We start from the raw sequence: 16,066 nt of genomic DNA, 5'->3' as shown, positions 1-16,066 counted from the left end.
TAGTCACTCAATATTTGCTGAATAAATGGATGAAACTGCCACATCCTAATACACATACATCTTTCTTCTCAAAGCCCCCTTCTATTCACCTCTTCCTTTACATTACTATCCACAACCAGTTTCCAAGTTAATTAAAGGTCCTATCATCACTTAGTTACAATAGACTAACCATTTCTCTTTCTCCAAACTCCTCCCCATCTCAATCCAATTAGAACACCAGATCAATCTTAAAACACTCTCTATTCACAAACCCTAAATTATTCTGTGTTGTCCTCTGACTAAATTGCAAGCTCTTTACTCAGGTAATATACTTTTTGCAGTCTGGCCTCAAATATGGATATGTAAATAACTTTCCAAATCCTCAACTATAATTCTCCATGTTCTAGTGAACTAATCTGAGTTAGCAGGACACACATTATGCTTTCCTCATTCTGGTCTAGACCTTTGCTTTTGTCATGTCCTTGGCTTGGAATTCTCTCCTATAGCTTCACCTACTGAAGACGTAGCTGTCACTTCAAGCCTGAACCTTGATGTCACTGTCTTTCCAATGCCTTCCTGGGCCATCCGGGCTTAGAGTCCTCCACATCTTTGCAATCACATGTATTTTTCAGAACTTATGCTCATGCTGCCTTGTGTGTAAAGATGGTTCAATATTAATAAACCGGGTCTTAGCTCCTTCACCAGGCTAGAAACTCTGAAAACAGGAGCCATGCCTTTTCAAGCTTTTCTTTCAGGCAGTGTTTGGCGTCATGCAGACATTTGATAATTCGGTGGTTTCTAAATGCTCCCATTCAGAGGACCCCTTAAAAATAAAAACCTTTTGTATTTAAGTTTACTACACATAGAGACGTGCACATACCAAAATGTTTGGTTCAATTAATTCTCAAAAACGACATACTGATGCAACCAACATCCAGATATAAGAAACACAATGCAACTTGAAACCCTGAAGTACCCTTGTCTCCCCTTGTGAGGACTCTATTTGAATATATCACACATGATACTTGTAGATTTGATATAAGTAAGAAGAGTGAGAATATGTATTTGCAGACTCCTTACATCACTGATCCATCAGTCTTCCTTCTCTTTCAGAGAAGTTCCCCTCACCCCCAAATTGGGAACTAATGTAACAGCAATCTTTGTAATTGAATGCATGGAAACATACACCTATAACACCTTCAATGTAAAAAGGTATATATCAAACTGTTAAGAGGAATCCTTCATTTCAAATACCTGTAGTAGTACATGTACAGCTCTACAAGTGCTACCTTAAGGTCAACTCTGAGGGCTCTTGTCCTTATATTCAACATGGCCGCATGCGCGCCTAAAAGCAACATGGCCGTGCTGCCAGGCACCAACATGGCAACCAAAGCCCCGTTGCGCCCGGAAGCCCGAGAGAGCGCCAATAAAAAATATGTCCGTCGATCTGCCAACACATAAGATGGAACTTTTTTCAGCTTCAAAGCGAGCGCGAAACCGGAAATGACTTTTCCGCCTAGCGCATTTCCCGGGATCTCTTTCCGGTTAGCCTTAGGGTGTCCGCGTGAGAATTGGATATTTCCTGGAACTCCGGCTGGGAGGTGCTCGTCCGCCGCGCCTGATTCGAGACTTGTTCAAGCTGAGGGGACAGGATGTCGGACACGTGGAGTTCTATCCAGGCCCACAAAAAGCAGCTGGACTCGCTGCGGGAGAGGCTGCAGCGGAGGCGGAAGCAGGACTCGGGGCACTTGGGTGAGGCGCGAGGCTGTCTCGGCCGATGCTAAACCGAGATGGGCGGGAGGGAACCTTGGAGAAAGAGACAGCTCTGGAGTCGGCGCCCTTCTCCAAGCGGCTATTTCTTTAACGCCTAGTGCATTGATACTCTCTTTCGCCCCTCAGCATCACTGACACTTCGCCCTCTTGCAGTAGTCGAGATTCCTTCCCACCCTGTGTTTTGATTCCTCCAGTTCGCTTTCCAGGGACTGACGCCAGGGCCCCACCTTCGTTGCCCGGCTGATGCCCCTTAAGTCTATAAGAATGTCTCGTTTGCTAGGCCTCTCAGCCCTGTCCCTCGAAGCATCAAGTCCCCTCTTTTTGTTGCTCCCATGGCACTTTGTTCTCCCCTCGGTGATAGCGACTGTTTTGTAGTGGTTGTTTCTTTGTGACTGTGGGACCCTGAGAGCAAGCACCGAGCCTTGATATCCACAGGGCCCATTTCAGTGGCCCTCACTGAGTTGCACTCGCTGTTGCTAAATGAATAGAGGAACTGGTATTGTTTCAGTCATTTACATGCCGAGCAGGAATCTGAAAACATTTTTTAAAAAAACTTTTTCTCCCCTCCCGTTGCCCCGTGTGTCAGTCATAAAACGAAGGAACCTCAAAAGATTTTCAGTCCTACCTATCACCTGTTCCCAGCACGAACCGTGAATTATTTAAGGTCAATCTTGTCTTGATACATATCTGGTCCATGCACACATATTTTGGTCCCTGGAACTAGCAGATTCCCTGGCAGGACATTTACACCATAATAAATAAATAAACGTCTATTGAGTTTCTACAGTGTGCGTGAGTCTAGTTAGACAAAACTAAGTATGACATTGATCCTGTCCTCAAAGAGTTTGATGCAATATTTTACATGTTAAATACCAAATGAATGATTCCACAATGAATACAGTGAAAGGAGAAGTTAGGAACGAGTTGGTTTGGTGAGTGAAGGCATCATGGAGGAGTTGGCACTTGGAATTTGGTTTTGACGACTATACAGGACTTATTAGAAGTTAAGAGGACAGGGTGAGTAGAGGAAGAAGTGCAAGACACATGATCAGGAATTATTATTAGTCAGGCATTGGAATTGTTACTGAATTACCCAAGAGGGAGAATATTTTCCTTCAATTCCTTTGACCTCTGGTTGTTGATCCAGTTTTCTCTATTTTTTCTTATTCTTTCATTTATTCTGTTTCTGAGCCTTGTATTTATGCATATCAATTTTAGACAATATAACAATGACATAACTATCACATAGACACGTGACCCAATTGCTTCTTATTTTATCATAAACTCTTACTGGGCTTAAGTATCTCAACTTTTTCAAAAACAGAATTTTGGAAGGAAATGATTAGAGGTTTGTCTGTTACATATATGTGTGTGTTCTTGAAAAACCTTACTTTCTGCAAAAGCCTGCATTTAAGATACAGAGCTTATAGAAGAAATAAGTTTAGAAGTCGTCTACTCAAAACCTATGTAACTTTGTTAGTAGAACCCTTACAGTATTCTACTAAAATTACTAGCATAGTTAAATCTCCACTGGTGTCTTGACCTGTAATGAAAGTCATTCCATCTCCATAGCCTATACCCTGGGATTCCTACTTTTCCTTCCAAACATTAGTCTGTTTTTGTTTAACCAAGGGAAATAACTACAGTTTCTTCATCTGGACTTGCAGCTTCCAAGATAGCTTAACATAGTGCAAAGTGTAGCACTTCTTGAAGCCACCAAACCAGCGTTTGGTGTTTTGAAATGGAACCAATCTGACAACACTGATATCAGAATTGGGGTCACAAACTCATGCCCGGGACCATATATATTTAAAATCTACATATGTATGGTAGACCAAATCAAAACAACAAGAGTAATTGAATTGTGGAGAATTAAAGAGTATATAATTTACCTCATTACATTGTTTATTAAAAATACTCCACTTAATAAATAAAACAGGTCTGTAATACATTATTCTATCTATATACATACATATATATATATATATTTAAAGGCATTTCTGTAGGATTCTGACCTTTTTTTCTTAACATATTCATGTACTGCCAAAGATTTTTCTGTGAGAGTATTTGCCCATGACCACTTTGAATATTAACATGATGAGAAAATCATTTGTGAACCAAGTTTTCCATGTTATTCTGATATTCTTATTTACCAATTACATATGAACTGATTTACATTGAATAAATACATTGTAGCAAAACAGATTGTACTTAGATAATATTTGAGAGAAGTCAGAGAAACTTTTGTTTAATGGAGCCTCTTTTAGAGGTCCATGGAGTGGTCATTGGGAAAGCAGCAGTGGGATGTGGGCCCTCTGGGTAGGTTGCTCCATCAGTAGAAAAGAAGAGGGGCTGATGGTTCTATTCTTACCTAGAAACTCAACAGTTACTACATTTGGACACTAGATTAATCAACTTCACTATGTGTATTTCAATAAAAGGTAATGTATGTAGCCTTATTCTGTCCTCTCCCTATATTCTTCACATGAAGAATATCACTTTGTTTTAGTCTCCTGGGACTCTTTTGCAGTATAGAAAGATGCGACAGCCTTGGATGTGTGCATTTCTTCTAGGGATTTTTTTTTTGGCGGGGAGTGGGGGAAATATTTATTTAATTTTAGTATGGAATAATTTGTTTTCCTTCAGCAGTGGCAATTTAAAAAGAGGACTTGAAAATTCAAGTAGTTGTTTCCTTTAACAAAATGATTTACAAAATTAATTTTTAAAAAACCATCTCAATATACTACATCATTGACAACTTTGTGTCCGGCTATGTCTTTGTCATTTTTGTGAGAGATGACATCTATATGTAGTTTTGTTTGTTTTTTGGTTATACGCAGCATACTTTACACTTATCCATTTCTAAATTCATATTCTTTAGATGGATGATCTATTGTTCTTGGTCATTTTAAGTTCCTCTTCACTTTTTCATGGTTTTAACTTCACTTTGGTATTAACCAAACTTGGTGCCATACGCAAACCTAACCACTAGAGCCTCAATACTTTATCCAGGTCTTTGCTAAGCATGTTTAATAATTTTGACAAGATTGTAAAATTTGAATCCAAATATTCTTTTTGGTTATAACTATCTCTTAACTTGTATGTCTACCTAATAATATATGGTTAAGACTCCTAGTACATGCACCTAATAATATGATTAAGACTCCTATAAAAGTATTTTTGAAGTCGTGACTAAATATATGTTGTCTTGTGTCCTAGGGCTTTGTGAGGCCCTAGGTAAGGCGGGAGTAGGTAGAGATGAATCATACAAATTAATCCAGCCAGTTACTGTTTTTTCAATTATTTTGATTTTTCCAAAGATATTTCTTTGAATGTTAAGAGTCTTAGGAACATATTGTAAAACACACTTTACTAGTTTATTAATCAGATTGGTATGTAAGATATAACACAAGGCTTGGTTAAAGTTCATATCACTCTTTTTTTTCTCACAGGAAATAAAAATTTTCATACCACACCTTGGTTTTTATAGCATTATTGAAATCTGATATTTAATTGTTTACTACTGACCTCAATGTTAGAAGACAAGGATATTAAATGAATGAATGCAAAATAGTATGGACAAAGAATCTGTTGGGAGCTCTTTGTTAACTAGGCATTTTTAAAGTACAACTTTTTAAAAAATTGTGTCAAAGTATGCTACATAAAACTTACCATTTTAACCATTTGTAAGTATACAGTGCAGTAATGTGAATTGGATTCACATTGTTGGGCAACCAATCTTCAGAACTTTTTCATCTTGCAAAACTGAAACTCTACCTATTAAACAGTTCCATATCCTCCTTTCCCCCCAGTTCCTAGCAACCATCATTCTACTTTCTGTTTCTATCATTTGATTACTAGATACCCCATAGAAATGGAATCATAATAAAGCCTTTGTCTTTTTATGACTGGCTTATTTCACTTAGCATAATGTCCTCAAGGGTTATCCATGTCATAGCATTTGTCAGAATTTCCTTTTTAAGGCTGAATATTCCGTTGTATATCTATACCACATTTTGTTTACCCATTTATTCATCGGTGGACGTTTGGGTTTCTACCTTTTAACTATTGTGAATAATGCTGCTTTCAAAAATTTTAGTTAATATACCCAGAAGTGGAAATGCTGGATCATATGGCACAGGTTTCCTCTCCACTATCCAAAAATAGAGTGTTCTTATGAAACTTTTTGTAAGCTGAAATGGCATAAAGCAAAGAAGCAACTACCTTAGGATACATCACGCTCTCACCTTTTTTCATAAAAGCAAAAACCCTCTTTGGATTTCTTTCATTTAGCAAGAATAGGTACTAAGGAAGGTCTTTTCGTAGAAGCAAAGTAGTAAAAGCAAACTTTCAAAAAGCAAGGGATTCCTGTAATTCTATTTTCAATTTTTTGGGAAACCAGCAAACTTTTTCGTAAAGTACAGCTTTTTGTAATGAAGATTATTACCTTAAATAAATCTTTTTTTTAATTGAAACAAAATACACTTGGCCAAGTTTAGCACATGGTAAATATGTGAACTGCTCAGTGTATTCATCTGTGAGACTGAAGATGTGCATATAGATGTTAATATATTTTGGAGGTCAGCAAATTAGTAAGCTGGCCATATTTTTATATCTTCCAGCTAATACTTTGTTTATATGCAGTGGAGCTCTTAACCAAAGAATAAACTCAAGTATTATGTATTACTTTGCTAAACCCAACACATATAATTTTTATTAGATTAGAAACAGTGTCAGCATTGTTACTAGCATAGTGTAAGTAGTCAGTAAATGTACTGAACAAATACTTTCTGAAGGAGTTGGAACCCAGCTGTTCTTAATCCTTTTCTGGACAATAGACCATATTAAGAATGATAAAACATTGGCATCTCTTCCCAAAATATGTGTGTGTACATATTATTATTCACATGTAAAGATTTGCATGTGACTTCAGGGAATTCAGAGTGGCTAAAGCCCATCCATAAATAAATTACATTAATTAGCTGTTAACTTTTCCCACAACATTAAACATGAACCCCTTCCTTCCAATAACCTTAAAAGAGGTATTTTCAGCTCTAGTGTCCTGATTGTCATAAAAAGAAAACTCCCAGGAGGTGTTACTAACATAAGGATTCATGACTAGAATCACATCACCAGGTTGTATTTTAAAAAAGCAATATTAAAACAAGTGATTAGTCAAGTTGCCAAAGAGAAAAAAAAAAAAATCTAGTTCTAGAGATTGAAAATGTATGTTAAAGTGGTTCCTTTTATATAAACTTGTTACTTTAAGAAAAATTATAAATTACTCAAAGAACATCTAAATTCTGTTACAAGAAAGCGAAAACTCTAAAAAGTGTTCATATGATTACATTCTTGATAGTATCAATAGGTTAATTATAAAGAGCCCACTTTCTTGAGCCACAATGAAGTATACAGATGTTGTATTATAAAGTTGTACACCTGAAACTTACATAATATTATTAACCAGTGTTACCCCAATATATTTAATTTTTTAAAAAGCACATTTCAGTTTATTGACCCTAAAATTGGAGCAAAATCAGTCTTTTTCTTAGAGATAATGTCTGATAGAGTGTATAAAGTCTAGAATAAAAAAAAGTCTTTTAGAAATAGCAAATAACATTTATATGAGAAGTTGGTAGAAAAGAAATCAAGAGCGTTAACATCTAACCAAATTTATTGTTATTTTAAATATGATAATAGCAGATGTAACTGTCAAGTGGGTTGTTTTTTTTTTCATTGAACTGTTAGCTCCTTGGCTTTATTTAAAATAAACTCAGAAAATGTTTATCAAAAAAATAATGTGGTATTGCATATTTAAGCCAAGTGTCTCAAGAAACACTTTTTTGTGTGTGTGGCAGTGAATAAGTATATTCCCAAACATAGTTTGGATTAGATTACATTAATAAGAATGTTTCTGAAGTACTGATTGAAAATTTGAAATCATGGAAGTAAATGCTCAGTAATTTGACATTTATTTTAATGATAGCACTCATTTTCTTGTAAGTTATGTGGGCAAGAAATGAGCAAAATATGCAAAATCGAGATGTAACAGGTTTCCAGAGAAGACATACAGATAACTAGCAGGTATATGAAAAGGTATTTAACATCACCAATCATCAGGAAAATGCAAATCACAGTCATAATGAGATATTAACTTCATACTTGTTAGGATGGCTATTATTTAAAAATTAAAAGAATGTGTTGGTAAAGACAATAGCCATTATGAAAGACAGTATGTAGGTTCCTCAAAAAATGAAAAATAGAATTGCCATATGATCCAGCAATCCTGCTTTTGTGTACTCAAAAGAATTAAAATCAGGATACCTGCGCACCCATGTTCGCTGCAGCATTACTCCCAATAGCCAGGATATGTAAACAACCTAAATGTTCATCGGTAGATGAATGGATAAAGAAAATGTGGAATATATATATACAATGGAATATTATTCAGCCATAAAAGGATCCTGCCAGAGTGGACCTAGAAGACATTATACTAAGTGAAATAGACAAAGACAAATACTGTATAATCTCACTTAGATGATATTTGAGATGTAGAATCTAAAATAGATATGGAGAGTAGAATGGTGATTGCTAGGGAATGGAGGATGGGGGTAAATGGGGAGGTGATGGTCAAAGGGTACATAGTTTGTTATGTGAAAAAAGTTCCAGAGATCTACTATATAGCATAATGTCTATAGCTAACAAATCGTATATTTAAAAATTTTCTAAGAGGGTATATCTTACAGTAAATGATCTTACCACACAAATAATAATAAAGGCAGCAGAAGGAAACTTAGGGAGGTGATATATTTATGGCCTTGTTGGTGGTGATTGGTTTCATGGGTGTGTATAACTTTCTCCAAAGTCATTGAGTTGTATACATTAAATATGTACAGCTTTTTACACGTCAATCATACTTCAAAGTAGTTAAAAAAAATGTAATAGGGATTTTTCTATAGGGAGCTTAGTCCTTTATTAATAAAATAAAACTCATACTAAGGACAACAGCATATTACAAGGCGCCTGGCACAAAGTTTGAACATAAGTGTGGGGGGATGGGTAATTTATGGCTTACCTAAAATATTAAAAATTTCAAAACTACACAACAATATGCTAAGTATTGACTTAAAATTTGTAGATAAATCTACATCTTCCTTTAGCTTGTTTCTGTTATCAGAACCTTGAGATAAATAGCTTACATAATTTACTCCCTTTGGCATACTTTATGAGTTATACAGGTCAATATATAATGTATAAAACAATTTGTGGATATAATGCCTGAAATCTTAATTTTAAAATACTTTGTGTTTTTTATGCCTTATTAATGATATTTATCATTGATTGTGCTTAGGTTGCTTAATGAAATAAATTCGGTTACTTCAAAAAAATTTAAAACTTGACTGATAATGTAAATTGTAATTGGAGTATTTTAGGTTAAATTTATTAGACTTGTAGAATCTCTGAATTGCAAGAGACTTCTGTAGTCTTCCAAGTAAGCTGTCACTCCTATTTCTTACATAATTCTTTTACTTTAGGTCAGTTGCTCTCAAACTCTTTCTTATTTAGACCTTCAAAGTGCTTCCATGACCCTTCCATGTGTATAGCACCTTTGCCAAAACAAAACAAGGAACTTTTATCATTTCATCTGGCACAGGTTCTAGTCTCTTAGCAAATAAAGGAATCACAAGTAAGCAAGGTAAAGAAAGTTATGTCAATTATATAATATTTCCAGCTAACATCGAGTTTATTTTCCAAATAGTGCATAATTTATTTTTATAAAATTTAACTGTTCAGCAAGGTATTTGGTGTAGTACAGTTCCATTGTCTTTGGAATTTCTGAGTCAAATTTCACTAAAGTCAGTTCCATTAGAATGGAAATTTCTAAGTAACCAAAATATTTCTAAATGTAAAATAATGGGTCACTTATAATACTTAATTTAGCAGAATTTCCTGAGAATTTAATATTTTATTTGTATTTTAACTAAATAACAGATATTAAGCTTTCCCAAAGGTCATACTTTGTCCTAATTTTAGTTTCTCAAGTCTTATTAAGGTTGTGTTGGCTATTCAGCTTGTGAAGCATTAGAGTAGGTAATAAAAATAGGAAGTATAATCTAGTGACCAGAGCTTCAGCAAAGTTTTTAAAATTTTTGTGTTTGATTTAAAGGTCACACCATTCTAACCTCCAACACTTCCATTTTGATGTCCAGTAGCCTTAATTCGTAAAATTCACACTCCATTCCTCAAAAAGACCTGATCATGGCTTAGGTTGTTGAAAATATTTCTGGCTTTTAAATTCAGGTTGATTATATCAGTGTCATTTAGAGCGACTTGAATGGAGATGATATAGACACTTCTATCTACTATACCACTAATTTATTTCCTTTGAAGCACAGCAAGGACAAGGAATTAGGAAAACACCTCTTATTCAATAGAAGACTGAGGGTTATCTTGGCAAAGTATCTTGAATACTTGAGTATGATTGAGGAAAAGTTATCTAGTGCTAAATGTGGTCAGAGGATTTCCTGCATGAAATGAAAGAACTGTCCTATGAATGCTGGAGAATTTGACTTCTGAGGAATATATAGACTGACAGTGGTTGCCCTTTTGCGTTTTCACTTCTCTTCACTCCTAGATCTACGGAATCCAGAGGCAGCACTGTCTCCAACCTTCCGCAGTGACAGCCCAGTGCCTGCTGCACCTACTTCTGGTAGCTCTAAGCCCAGCACAGCTTCAGCAGTTCCTGAATTAGCTACAGACCCTGAATTAGAGAAGAAGTTGCTACACCACCTCTCCGATCTAGCCCTAACATTGCCCACTGATGCTGTGTCCATCCGTCTTGCCATCTCCACGGTAACAGCCAGATAAGTCAGGTTTGGGATCTACCACTTTTCCTCAGTTCATGGTCAGTGTCTTATTCCCTCCCCTCCTTCCCTAGCCAGATGCCCCTGCTACTCAAGATGGAGTGGAAAGCCTCCTACAGAAGTTTGCAGCTCAGGAGTTGATAGAAGTAAAGCGAGGTCTCCTACAAGATGATGCACATCCCACTCTTGTGACCTATGCCGATCATTCCAAGCTTTCCGCCATGATGGGCGCTGTGGCAGAAAAGAAGGGCCCTGGGGAGGTAACAGGGACTATCACAGGGCAGAAGCGGCGTGCAGAACAGGACTCAACCACAGTAGCTGCCTTTGCTGGTTCTTTGGCCTCTGGTCTGGCCTCTTCAGCATCAGAAGCAGCCAAGGAGCCAACCAAGAAATCGAGGAAACATGCTGCATCAGATGTTGATCTGGAGATAGAAAGCCTTCTGAATCAACAGTCTACTAAAGAACAACAGAGCAAGAAGGTGGGGGCAGATGGAAATGCTTTTACACATATACTTTGAATTGTACCTTGGGTTGAGAGACATTTACCCTTAGGGCAAGGAGCAGTTATTAGAATTGAAGGTTTAGAGCAGTGGTTCTCAACTAGGGATGATTTTGCTCCCCTCTCTCCTGCCGAGGACATTTGGCAATATCTGAAGATGTTTCTGGTTGTCACACACAGGAGTGCTACAGACATCTAGTGGGTAGAGGCAAGGGATGCTGCTAAGCATCCTACAGTCCTAGTAGGGCAGCCCCTACACAACAAAGGATTATCCAGCCCAAAATGTCAATAATGCCAATGTCAAAAAAATAATTTAGAGAATCTTTATCATTAGATCTGTTTGGAAGAATCATGTGATCAAAAGAAGAGTTATCCAAATAACAGAAATAGAGGGAGATGAATGAAGATGAATACTGTAAGATAGTCATATGACCAATAATTATGGAAATTGATTAAACAATGTGAATTGACAATACAGCAGGTCCTCGAATAATGTTTTGTTCAAAGTCATTTTGTTATAAGAATGAGACGCTGTAGGAACTTAACTCTTTATGTCAATTGGCCTATGGTAAAATTGGTTTCTTTATACATCATTGTGCTTAAAGTCACAAATCCTATTGATGACGTTAAGAGAGAACTTACTGTTTAGTGGTTGAGTATAAAATATTGGACACACATGAGTTCTCATCTGTTTGCTACTTATAGCTGTGTGATTTTGAACAAGTTAATTAACTTCTCTTGAGCCTTAGTCTTCTTATCTTTAACGCAAGGAAAACTAGAGTACCCTCCCTTATAGAATCGTTGCATAGACTCTGAGCTAAATAGTAAAGTGCTTGCGCTTTTCCTTTGTTTGGTACCTAATAAATATAAGTGGTTTTAGTGGGCATTATTGTCAAGTGGAATTTATAGAGGTGGTTTAAGGGCTCATTTTATCTACAAACCCTTTTTAGTCCAAGAATTCTTCTGTCACAGGTCAGTCAGGAGATCCTAGAGCTATTAAATACTACAACAGCCAAGGAACAATCCATTGTTGAAAAGTTTCGGTCACGAGGTCGGGCCCAAGTGCAAGAGTTTTGTGACTATGGAACCAAGGAGGAGTGCATGAAAGCCAGTGATGCTGATCGGCCATGTCGCAAGCTGCACTTCAGGTCTCGGGAGTGGGGGGGCGGCGGTCATGAATCTCCAAGAAGCTGCCATTCCTTTTCTGCACATTCCTTCTAGTCTTTGGCGTTATATCTTTAATCCTGTTATTTAATGGTTTTAATATGGTTTGTCTAAGATCTCTAGACTCTGAAGGTATACTTTTATAAGTAGTGTTCTGTGGGAAGGGAGTACTCCCAAATAGATGCGAGGTTTTTTTTTTAATGCCCCTTTCTTCTTGCAATGGCAAGGCATCTCTGTCTCTGAGCCCCAGTGAATGTGGAATGAGGATGATGTTAGGAGAAATAGGACCCAAGGCTCTTAGGTCAGTGTTTTATACTGCTATAACCAGCAAGCTTCCTTCCTTCCTGTCGTAAGATAAGGAAATTATGTCTTTGCTCAGAGAGGAATTAAAACTCCTTTAGTGTGATTTATGGATTTCCATGTCATCTGCCTACCCCTTCTCTGAAAACTCTTGGAGGAAGCTCTGATGATAAAATTGGTAGAGGGTAAAAGACAGGAAATGTTAAAATAGTTTAGACCTTGAACTGTGGGATCTAACTCTGGAATATCATCTTGATTCTGATTCTCCCTTTTTTATTTTCCCAGGCGAATTATCAATAAACACACTGATGAGTCATTAGGTGACTGCTCTTTCCTTAACACGTGTTTCCACATGGATACCTGCAAATATGTTCACTATGAAATTGATGCTTGCATGGATTCTGAGGCTCCTGGGAGCAAAGATCATACGCCAAGCCAGGAGCTTGCTCTTACACAGAGTGTTGGAGGTGACTCCAGTGCAGATCGACTCTTCCCACCTCAGGTACTGTCAGCTCAGAAAACTTTTCTCAGTTTAGGATTTGTATCTGAGTAGGGCAGCCATACAGATAGGAAAGCAGGACATAATCAGTAATTTGTCTTGCTGATTGGGAATGGAATGGGATAGATATGCTCATGAGGGAGTAGGAAAATCAAATGGAAAAGAGGGAATGGGGCCATGAATCAGAGTGAGTAAAAGAAGATGACCAAATACCACCTCATGCAGTGGATCTGTTGTGATATCCGCTACCTGGACGTCAGTATCTTGGGCAAGTTTGCAGTTGTGATGGCTGATCCACCCTGGGATATTCACATGGAGCTGCCCTATGGGACCCTGACAGATGATGAGATGCGCAGGCTCAACATACCAGTACTGCAGGATGATGGCTTTCTCTTCCTCTGGGTCACAGGCAGGTAATGCAGTTCAAAGATATGTAGTTATGGGCAGATATAGTACAGAGTGAGTACTGGGTGGGGATAAAATCCTTGGTTTTCCTAGCCATGCTATAAATATATGATTGAGTGAGCTTTTTTTTCTACTGAGATTTAGAGCCTGTTTATAACAGAAATTATACCTTGAATTCTGTTTAAAGGTAAGGTCATTGAAGATACATTTTCTTTCCATTCTTAGATCCACCCTGTTGCCCAAATGGTGTCTTGCATGTAAATGTTCACTGAATGTCTACTGAAAACACTTAGCTATCTTGAAGGGAGGAAAAAAATATGGACATAGAAGTATCTCTTTATCCCTTATTTCTAGGGCCATGGAGTTGGGCAGAGAATGTCTGAATCTCTGGGGGTAAGTAGCAATCATTGTGTTGCTTTCTTTTGAGAGAAATAAATACGTAATTGCTATAGTTGAGAAATATGTCCTGTTTTTTTAGAGTATTCCTTTTGATTTCTTGCCTCTGTAGATGGTACTGTTCATAAACTGTGAAAGCCTAATTAAGCTCTAGTTCTCTTTTTTATGCCCCACAGTTATGAACGGGTAGATGAAATTATCTGGGTGAAGACAAATCAACTGCAACGCATCATTCGGACAGGCCGTACAGGTCATTGGTTGAACCATGGGAAGGAACACTGCTTGGTGAGCAGCAGTGGGGCTCAATTCATTAGGTGGAAAAAGACAAATTGTTTGATTTTTTATTGAGAAAAAAGTTCACATGCTGGGGATTCATAAGGTAATTTGTTCTCTATGGTGAGCAGGTTGGTGTTAAAGGAAATCCCCAAGGCTTCAACCAGGGTCTGGATTGTGATGTGATCGTAGCTGAGGTATGTGTTTTCTCAGGCATCCAAGGTTTTCACATTTTAATTGGTATAGTTATTCATGTCAAGTATATTCTTATCCCAAGTTCTCTCATTTGGATCATAAACATAAATGGAAAGGGCTAGAATTGCAATTTTGGGTAACTTAAAAGCAGCTAGAGCCTTTATTTCCTAGGTTCGTTCTACTAGTCATAAACCAGATGAAATCTATGGCATGATTGAGAGACTATCCCCTGGCACTCGCAAGATTGAGTTATTTGGACGACCACACAATGTGCAGCCCAACTGGTAAGGTGATCAGAGACCATGCTTGCCCCAAGGGCAAAACTGTTTATAGTCAAGGACAGAAGTTAGTACACCTTCACCTCATATTCTAGTAGTCTGTAAGTGGGATTCATAAGCCACTTATGCTTACATTTAAACTGTTTTACAGGATTCTGCAACAATGGAAATACAACAGGTTTTAGGACTCAAACTACTGCTCTCTAGGGTTTCTACTCTTAAGCAACCTAAAGAGCTTCCTCAGTTATTGTAGTGATGTTTTGAATCTGCCCCCTTGTGGTTTAAGAATCTGTTAAATCTGTCAATAATTTTAATATATTTCATCCTGTTAGTAGAGCTTTAAAAGACATGCTGCTAGCAATTTACTTATCCTAAGAATACTCACTGGCACCAACAACTTTGTGAAGTAGGCCTGGTTAGCCATCAGTTATTAACGCTTAAGTAATACAGGTACTGCCTGTTAACACCAGAATCTGTGCTCTCAATTCCTAACCAGTCATGCTACCCTATATGATACTAATATTAAGTCTTTTAAAATTAATTGGCATGAATATTCGATGAGACAATAGGCAGTCTTAACAAAAGGTATGCATCATTTAACAATATTAAGCCTTTTAATTCCAGGATTTTTGGTTTGCCCCATCTTTCCCCTTGCTTCAGGATCACCCTTGGAAACCAACTGGATGGGATCCACCTACTAGACCCAGATGTGGTTGCCCGGTTCAAGCAAAGGTATCCAGATGGTATCATCTCTAAACCTAAAAATCTCTAGAAGCACTTTGTCACAGAGATAAGCATCCATAGCCATGGCTCTGCAGGCAGCACCTGAAGAGTAATATTTGTACAATAGCATTTTTCCTTATTTAAATAAAAGTTTATATTGTAATTGGGATTTCGAGGTCAAATTTTGGCTTTGCCACTTAACAGTGTGTAATCTATGTAACTCATCTCTCAGTATGATTCTTGATACATAAACTGGGAATATTATTCACCTCATGGGTTGATGTAAGGATTCAAACTAAATGAATGCATGGAAAGCATTAACGTGTTGATTATACAGTACAGGATCAAAGTGATTAGCAGTTAGTACTATATAAACATAGTAATCAAGAAGGGGATTCTCTGGGACAGCATTTCTCAAGGTGAGATTTGCGTTTCACTTAAGGTCGGCATCACTAGGGCTATCATGTTCTAAATATTTCTGTTGTGCTATGTGGCTTTGCCAGTCTCTCTCTTATTCTTTAGCTTGTGTCCAAGAAAAATGAAATAAGTACATTTTAGATTAAATAAGTACCTAGGATGTGCAGAGAATTAACCTATACATATTATGTAAGTGAAAACACCTCTGGCTTATCTTTTAGAAGATATTTCATCAAACAGAAGTGAACACATCTTTAGACTTTGGTGAAACCTTATATTAACTTAAAAATGTTGCGTTCTG

General features: G+C 37.2%; 1 protein-coding gene across 1 annotated transcript; it reads left to right on the top strand.

Annotated features, from left to right (window-relative positions):
- Positions 1–1,485: 1,485 nt before the first annotated feature.
- On the top strand, positions 1,486–15,519 carry METTL3 (methyltransferase like 3). The gene is made up of 11 exons (XM_006918328.3): positions 1,486–1,731; positions 10,388–10,605; positions 10,691–11,095; positions 12,088–12,263; positions 12,865–13,081; positions 13,304–13,491; positions 13,838–13,876; positions 14,056–14,164; positions 14,284–14,349; positions 14,519–14,631; positions 15,286–15,519. The coding sequence occupies exons 1-11, from the start codon at positions 1,632–1,634 to the stop codon at positions 15,395–15,397; spliced, it is 1,743 nt and encodes a 580-aa protein (XP_006918390.1). The 5' UTR covers positions 1,486–1,631; the 3' UTR covers positions 15,398–15,519.
- Positions 15,520–16,066: the final 547 nt, after the last annotated feature.

This window comes from Pteropus alecto, unplaced genomic scaffold (assembly GCF_000325575.1).
Source record: "Pteropus alecto unplaced genomic scaffold, ASM32557v1 scaffold1197, whole genome shotgun sequence".
Lineage (NCBI taxonomy): Eukaryota > Metazoa > Chordata > Mammalia > Chiroptera > Pteropodidae > Pteropus > Pteropus alecto.
Note: the sequence above shows the minus strand (reverse complement) of the source record. Positions and strands in the feature narration are given on the sequence as shown.

What these genes read in the sequence shown, in the direction of transcription:
- METTL3 (XM_006918328.3), top strand. Translation starts at nt 1,632, where the DNA reads ATGTCGGACACGTGGAGTTCTATCCAGGCCCACAAAAAGCAGCTGGAC. An exon ending in TCCGTCTTGCCATCTCCACG is followed by an intron (nt 10,606 to 10,690) that starts GTAACAGCCAGA and finishes CTCCTTCCCTAG; the next exon opens with CCAGATGCCCCTGCTACTCA. An exon ending in TGTCGCAAGCTGCACTTCAG is followed by an intron (nt 12,264 to 12,864) that starts GTCTCGGGAGTG and finishes TTATTTTCCCAG; the next exon opens with GCGAATTATCAATAAACACA.